General features: G+C 35.4%; 1 protein-coding gene across 1 annotated transcript in view; it reads left to right on the forward strand.

The window, feature by feature from the left end:
• Window positions 1-487: 487 nt before the first annotated feature.
• The window catches only part of LOC122249997 (uncharacterized), a gene marked incomplete at both ends in the record, with an annotated part of 14426 nt that continues 6281 nt past the window's right edge, over window positions 488-8632 (forward strand). Inside the window, 7 exon segments of the mRNA XM_086542125.1 lie at window positions 488-1111; window positions 1113-1259; window positions 1429-1605; window positions 3731-3832; window positions 4270-4365; window positions 4518-4700; window positions 6398-6607. Coding sequence (XP_086398251.1) covers window positions 488-1111; window positions 1113-1259; window positions 1429-1605; window positions 3731-3832; window positions 4270-4365; window positions 4518-4700; window positions 6398-6607 — 1539 coding nt within the window.

Raw genomic sequence — 8632 nt, forward strand, 5'->3', positions numbered from 1 at the left:
CATATTTGCCAGCTTTTCTTTTTAATTAGGCCAATAATTCTAAAGCCCAGCATTGAAATTCTACTAATCCCCCTCATTGTTAACATGACTCACACGATTTCCATTATAAATATCATAACAATACCTTTGTTTTCCAGGTCCGAATACATACTAAACCAACGAAGCCTGTTTAATATATCTATACCTCAATTCGATGCGAACACTCAATACATTCTAATTTAATTTGTGGAAAACATAATATCCTCCTCAGCTAAAGAGCAATTGTTTAAACACAAAAATGCTACAGGTTAATCTCATCATTATTTTCATCCTATACATAATTATTGAAGAAAATCATGGTATTTTCAAGAAGTTAAACCAGTCAGGATGAAATATTTATCCCCAAAATAAAGTAAAGAATGGTATTAAAGTCCAGATTTAAAGAAGATGAAATAATTCCGTTTACCAAACAAAGGAAGCAATTTTAAAAGAATTAAACCAATAAAATGATATTTTTGGAAGATGTAGAAGGAAAATTAAAAGCAGGTACAGTTCTGACATATACGAAGTTAGTCTACCAAAGTTACGGAAATTCAAAACAAGGACACTTAAAAAGGAAGGGAAAAAAATCTATCACTCAGAAGATTATTCCTTGCCAACTAGGGAAAATGAAAATCATCATACTTATGCCTTAAACAATCCTGAGGTTTACAAATTAGAACCAGAATCTACAAACAACACAGACATAGATCAAGAGAACAATAGTGACAGAAAAAATTCTGCAAATATCTCCAATATCAGCTCTGCTCTTGATTTGAGCTCACCGAAACCTGAACAGATTGAGTCTCATCTTGTTACTTTGCCTTCATCATCCCCATCTCTAGTGCCATCTGTTGTTATCCCACATTTATTTGCATCAGCCAGCACTTACTTGCAAGATGCGACCAGACCTCAGAGCCTTTCGGAAATATCATGTGGATCATTTATAGGAGAAGGGTCTGCGGAGGGTGTTTTATCGAAGCCGATAAATGAAGTTATCCCCCCCCCAACACTTAGTTGCTGTTTTTCATCCAGCATCACCACTGACTCCATCCACATTGATGAATTGTTTCTATTTTACACCCCTCAATCCATCAGGAAACCCAATGAACTCTAAAAGATCTAATCACATCATTGAAACATCAAGCCTATGTTACGTTGAGTCAAAACCAACTACGACTATTCTTTTACATGAAGATGAGGAAGAACCAGAAGAAGAAGATGGCCTTTTTAAGTTACAGGTAAAAAAATATTAGTAGTAGGTGAAAATATATATATTAATGATGTACAAAGAGAACAGCTCTTATATTACCAAGTATGATAGATAGGCACTAGAAGACTTTTGCATAAATAGCTGTATTAATACACATATGAATGAAAAGGATATCAGCTTTTTGATTTCTGTTTCAGGTCTTGTTAAAAGAGTGTGAAGATTTCTCAGGAGGAGTTAATACCAATGCCAGTGTTTCTTTGAATGGCACCAGTGGAGAAAACATCACTGTTGGCTACGGGGCAGAGGAAGGGGAAGAAGGTGTTGATATAAATCAATGGATATCTGAAGAGATACACAATTACATAATCCCTAAGGTTAGTGCTGTAGCCTTCAAATATTTATTACACATATTAAGGGTGAAACCATATAGGTTTTCAAAACAATGAAAATTTAAATATTATGGTCCATGTTCTTAAGCATGACAATGCAAACATGAAGTTAGCTGAATGAGTATGAAGTGTTTCTACAATTTGTGGCAAGCACTGATATTAGCATGTATAGTCTATATGAGCTTGCACTGCATATTAACCCATTCATGACGGGACGTATTTTTGCCTTCTCCCACTAACATTGGGAAGATAACAAACACACAATGCTTTGTTCTGGGGTGTTTTCTTGCTGCGCGGGGCTGCGTTGATCCTCTCCGAGTGTTTTTCACCCACTCTATTCTTATGGTTTTCATGAATGCGTATACAATGTAAAGGCACATAAAAATATTGCCATGTTCAGAGGAGTCATTTTAGTCGAAAAACATGCCTTTTTAGTTTTATTTGATTGAACTTTGCCTATATTCTCCACTTCTATGTGAAAATACAAAAGGAATGTGGAAGCAATCTCTTAGTGAGGCATCAAAAAACATGTTTTATACTTTTTTCTTTTTTTTTACCAAAACAAAAAGATGAACAATATGAATAATCATACAAGTGCATATAAGTATGTACATATACCTCGTGATGTGACATGACATGATATCATGGGTAATCAACAAATTAGAAGTAGTATTGCTTTAGTAATATTTTTACTTTATTTTATTTTTTGGCCAAACACATTTGATTTTGCAATAGTTTTTTTTACTCAAATCTTTTTATTAAACAGATCAAGAAGCAGAAATTACCATGATGTCATCAATATCACATAGTTTTCTGTGACATCATTTTTTTTAATGTCATATCACATTTTATGATATTCAAACACCAAAACTAAAGTAACAGAGCCTTTATTTTATTTCTTGGCCAAACACATTTGATTTTACAATAGTTTTATTACTCAAATCTCTTTATTCAACCAATCAAGAAGCAGAAATTACCATGATGTCATCAATATCACATAGTTTTCTGTGACATCATTTTTTTTAACATTATATCACATTTTATGATATTCAAACACCAAAACTAAAGTAACAGAGTCTAAGAAATTGTGTAAAATTACTATGTTTGAGTACAAACTAGCGATCTATTGCTAATGTTTCAGCACGTCAATATTCCCTCCTACTTTGGACTTAGTGAAAAATTCACAATGACTCAGGAACTTCAACCCAGTCTGGGATAGTGTTTTCACACCTCGGGATAGATGTCAAATGGTCGCGAATGTTTAGAGGGTGGTTAATGCCAATTAAACAGGAATGATAAACAAGATGTGGAAATCCCCTTCTTCTGAACCAATTACTAACATGTGATAACTGTGATTAGACAAAATGTAACTGATTTGAATGCCATTTGCTAATTTATAAAAATCGATAAACTCTAGAACTGTTTGGTCCATAACTTTTTAATAATATTAGACAGGCTTACACACCATGACTTTTTGCAATTATGTGCGCTCGCTCAATGTTTTTTCAGTAGAGCCAAAAAATCTGTCTGACGCAAAAACCTGACGCAAAAACCACGAAACGTGTCAGCATGTCATCCGGTGGGAATGGGTTAAATGTACAGTATTTTTTCACATTTCCTCCTGTGATTATAAAATATTATGTATTTGGAAGCAATTTCTACTGTTAACCTTACACTAATCAACTTTAAAAGTAAAGTTTTGATTGTCCTATTTTTTCAGTCAACATACCATGCTATCAGAAAAGAAATATATAATGTACTGTAGTACTGTTTTTTAAGTTGTTTTTACATCAGTGTATATTTCTATATGCTGAATGTTCTTGACATAGGATAATGCCAAAAGTAGTCTGTAACATTTATCTTATTTGTGAGAAGGCAGTAACAATGTCATAAAATGTAAAGTTAAGCTCTTGGCCAATTTTTGCCTTTACTCAATATTAGCAAGTAATAAGTTGGGAACCATGGATGGAATGCATGGATAGATATAGATTTGATCAAAGATTTATATTATTAAATAGAAAACAGGTTTCAGTAAATTCATTACCAGCTATCAGCCAAGACATTAAAGCTGCATACAGTGAGGTTGAAGTGTTGCACATCTTTTTTTCAGCTTGAAACATCAGCTCATTCAACTCCTGGAGATTACAGTGGTGTGAGAGCAGCAATAACAACAACAAATTTACAAGAGGAGAGATTTGAAAATGTTGATGAGGTAAGTTTGCTAGAGACCTTTATGACAAATAAATGAATTTATAAAATAGCTATCTTTTTATCTCATCTTCATTAAAACGTAATTAACTGTAATGGTCATTTGTATAAATTTTTTATCAGCGTTAAGGGATGTTCCAGTGTGTGTATACAATATCCGAACAATAACATAGAATACTATTAGCTTGTCAATATTTGCTATTTGTAAGTGAAGAACTGCCTTATTTATTATATCCTCACTTTTCTTATATTAATGCCATAATGATATTTATTTACTGATACCATTTTCTCTTACCAGAATACTATGTATGCTAAAATTTAAAAAGTGCTTTGTACCTTTAACTTACTGTTAATTAAGTTAAGCTAATTATGTCTATGTACATGTGGGGAATGCATACTTGTAAAGGAAAATGTATGTATAATATGTGTTTCTTGAATCAGGACACTAAAGAGGACAGTAAATCCCCTGAGTCATCAGATCAAGAGAAGAAGATTGAATTTGAGTCTACAAATCTTGTATTTGAAAATACAGAAAAGGTATATAAAAATTACTTTTGTCATAAAATACTTAACATAAACTGTTTATTTCAACTTTAAAAAAAAAACTTTCTTTCTTACCTTCTACAGATTGTAGTTTTAATTTTTATCTTTATGTTATAACCAATTTCTTCCCTTGTTTTCTCTGTCAGAACTGCTTTGAGTGTGAAATATGTAGAAAGACATATTCTGACCTGAGAAGCTGCCAAGCACACATACGAGGCGTGCATCTTGAAGCTTGCCAAATGTGCAAACACTGTGGCAAGATGTTTAAAAGGCGTTGTGATCTGTACCAACATGAAAGAAGACACAGTGAGGCAAATGTACCTTGTAAGGTGAGTGCTGCTTCGTTTAGTTTTACTTTTGATTTAGAGAAATAGATGGAGCGACTGAATAACAGATTAAGTGGTTGCTAGATAGAGAAGTAGAAATTTAGACATACCTACAGCCAGATAGACAGATAAACAACTGAATTGGCAAATAGGTAGGTAGACAAGCTAATACAGAAAGGCATCTAAACAGAAGATGACTGACATGTTGATCAAGAGATTGTAATGTATAGACATAGAAATCTGGTTGTTGATGCAGTGGTAGAAGAGAGGGAGGGGTAGTGGGGGGCAGGTTTCTCTCTTTTGTTCTCTAAGCAAATGGTGATGAAATATCTGTTAGACTTCAAAAATTGCATTATTTAATAAGAAAATGATCCATGCACCATTATAGGAATATCAACATTATGAAACAATTTCAATAGCAATTTGTGAGGTTCATATCATCCCCAATATGGTACCCCTTAATTGTCTCCCCCCTTTCTGAAAGACCAGATCTATCACCATGCAAATGTATATAAATGAATATAGAAATAGAGGTAAAATATCAATAAAAATTATTCCTCTCTCTCTCTCTCTCTCTCTCTCTCTCTCTCTCTCTCTCTCTCTCTCTCTCTCTCTCTCTCTCTCTCAACTCTTCCTCTCCTCCCTCTCTCTCCTCCCTCTCTCTCTCTTCTCCCTCCATCTCTCTCTCCCCTCTCATCCTCTCACCTCTCTCTCTCTCCTCCCTCTCTCTCCCCTCCCTCCCTCTTCCCTCCCTCACTCGCTCCCCCTCACTCTCATCCCTTCTCTCTCTCCATCCCCCTCCTCCGTCTTCTCTCCCGCTCCTCTCTCTCTTTCTCTCTCTCACCTCTCTCTCATCTCTCGACCCTCTCTCCCTCTCCTCTCCTCTCTCACTCATCTCCCATCTATCTCTCTCTCTATCTCTCTCATCTCCCTCTCCTCTCTCTCTCTCCCTCACTATCTCACTCCCTCTCTCCCTCGCTCACACTCTCTCCTCTCTCTCGCTCTCTCTCCTGCTCTCTCCCTCTCCTCTCCCCTCTCTCTCCTCTCTCTCATATCTCTCTCCTCTCCTCTCTGCTCTCTCCGTCCTCTCTCTCTCTCTCTCTCCCTCTCCCCCTCCTCCTCCTCTCCCCCCTCTCTCTCTCTCTCCCTCTCCCTCCCTCTCTCTCTCCCTCCCCCCCCCCCTCTCTCTCTCTCTCTCCCCCTTCCCTCTCTCTCTCTCTCTCTCCCCCCCCTCTCCTCTCACTCTCTCTCCCCCCTCTCTCCTCTCACAACTCTCGCTCCCCCCCTCTCCATCTTGTCAACTCTCTCCCCCGCCTCTCTCTCTCTCTCCCCCCACTCTTCTCTCTCTCCCCCCCTCCACTCTCTCTTCTCCCCCCCTCCTCTCCTTGTCTCTCATTGCCCCCTCTGCCTCTGCACATCACTCCCTGTCCCCCCCTCTCCTCTTCGTTTCTCGATTCCCTCTCTCCCTCTCTCTCTCTCTCTCTCTCTCTCTCTCTCTCTCTCTCTCTCTCTCTCTCTCTCTCTCTCTCTCTCTCTCTCTCTCTCTCTCTCTCTCTTTTCTCTCTCTTACCTTTTCCTTTTAGTTTAGTTGTATGTACTGTGACAAAAATATTTTTGAACGATAAGCTTCTACTGAAGTATTATAATGAATGATCTGTTAGCAAATGACAGTCCACACTTCAACTCATATTTTCAACCAGGTCTGCGGCAAGAATTTTAAACTTCAAAAGGACCTTGCAGCTCATATGGCTACACATGTTGGAAGGAAGAAATTCAGCTGCAATGATTGTGACAAAGAGCTCACATCATTGCGGAACCTAAAGAACCATATTGCAAGTGTCCATAAAAAGCAGAGAGCTTTTGAATGTCACATCTGCAAGAAGACTTACTCTAAAGCATGTTCCTTACAGGTAAAGTAATAATGAACCTAATGAACCTTTACAAAAGGACATTTTGGTGTATATTCGAATTGATGATTGTAACAAGATGTATTTCACTTTGAGGTAAACATTTCAACCTTATTATTTTATAACATTGCATGTTCAAAGATCTAATGAATATGTAGATACTGATAAAATGATACAGAAACTGATCTTCAAAATAAAGCATGATTCTTTGATCAGTTCAAGCTCATATAGGGGGGGAAAGGAGAGAGGGAGAGATAGGATAGGGGGGGTAGAGGAGGATAGGGAGAGGGAAAGAGGGAGGAGGAAAAGGAAAGAGAAAAGGGGGTAGAGGGGGAAAGGAGGAGGGAGAGATGGAGAAGATAAGAGAAAAAGGAAGGAGAGAAAGAGGAAATAGGGGAGAGGGAAGAAAGTAAAGAGAAGAGAAGGAGAAAGGAGAGAGGGAAGGGAGAGGAGGAGGAGGGGAAGAAGTAGGCGGAGAAAGGAGTAGGAAGAAGAAGAGGAAGGAGGTAGAAGAAGAAAAGTAAAAGGAGAGAAGTAGAGAAGAGGAAGAGAAACTAAGAGAGGGAAGTAAGGAGAAATGGATATGGAAGCAGAGAAAGAATAAGTAGTGAATATAGGGTATAAAAAGAGAAAGTAGATTGGATTAGATATTAAGAGAGAAAGTTGTATTAAGATATAGGTAGAATATTATGAAAAAAAGTATATAATAAAGAAAAAGAATATGTGAAGAGATTGAAGTAGAGGATAGGAATAATAAGTAAAGGTATAAAGAGAGGAGGTAAAACATAGGGAAGAGAGATAAGGAAGAGAGGGAGAAGTAAAAAGTGAGGAAAGAGAGAAGGAGAGGGAGAAGGAGAGAGAGGGGAGAGATAGAATGGAGGGAAAAAAAGTAGATGAGAAGCAAGATGAAGAAAGAATAAGAGTAAATAAAAGAGAGAAATATAGAAAAGAAAAATTAAAAAAGAGAATAGGAGATGTAAAAAAGAAGGAAAGAAGGTAGAAAAGAGAAAATAAAAGAGAGGAGAGTAAAGAAAAGTAAGAGAAGAGAAAAGGGTTAGAAAAAGGCGAAGAGAGTAAATAGATAGAGAGAGAAAAGAAGAGGGATAGGAAAGAGGGAAGAGAAGAGAGAGAGAGGATAGGAGAGAGAGGAGAGAGGAAGAAAGAGAGAGAGAGAGAATATTAGAGAAAAAGAAGGAGGGGAGGTATGAAGAGAGAAAAGAGAAGGGAAAATTAGAAAGAAAGAAGAGAGAAATAATATAAAAGTAAAACTAGAAAAAAATATAAAATAAAAGAAGAGAAATAGAAAGGGAGAGAAAATTAAAAAATAAAGAGAGTAAGTGAGATAATAAAGAGGGATAGGAATGAGAAGAGGAAGATTATAAGGGGGAATAGAAAGTAAATAAATAGGAGTTAGGTAAAAAGAATATGATAGATAAGAAAGTTAGAAAAGATATTATTAGGATGTAAAAAAATAAAGTGTTGGAATAATAAAAAATGAAAGAGAAAAAATGAAAATAATGTAATAAGAATAATAGGAGATTGAAGAAGAAGAATTATAAGAGTAAGGAGGAGCAAAAGAGGTAAGATAGAGATAAGGTTGGAGTGATTTAATATAAATGTAGATGTTTTAATATAATTTAGTTTTTTTTTTAAAGTAAGTTATGTTTTTAATTTGATTTTTAGGATGTAAGAAAGATGAAGAATGAGAGTAAGTAATTTAAAGAAAAGAGTGAATTAATTATATTTTGTTATTTTGTTTTATAGTTGAAATATTATTATGAGAATAATAGTAAATTTTTTATAATGCTTTAGTAATTTTGTATAAAAGTGATGTATGTTTGATTAATTGTTTATTTTTATTAAATTTTTGTTGTTGTTATTTTTTGTATTTTATTGTTATATGTTGTTGTTTTGTATTTTTTTTTTATTTTTATTTGTTTTTTTGTTTATTATTATAAGTGTTTTAGTTTATATTTTATTTATAGTTTATTTTTGTTTATTTTCTTTTTAATGATTTGTGTTTATTAA

Source organism: Penaeus japonicus, unplaced genomic scaffold (genome assembly GCF_977035675.1).
Source record: "Penaeus japonicus unplaced genomic scaffold, GWHDUDI00000001_assembly GWHDUDI00000012, whole genome shotgun sequence".
NCBI lineage: Eukaryota > Metazoa > Arthropoda > Malacostraca > Decapoda > Penaeidae > Penaeus > Penaeus japonicus.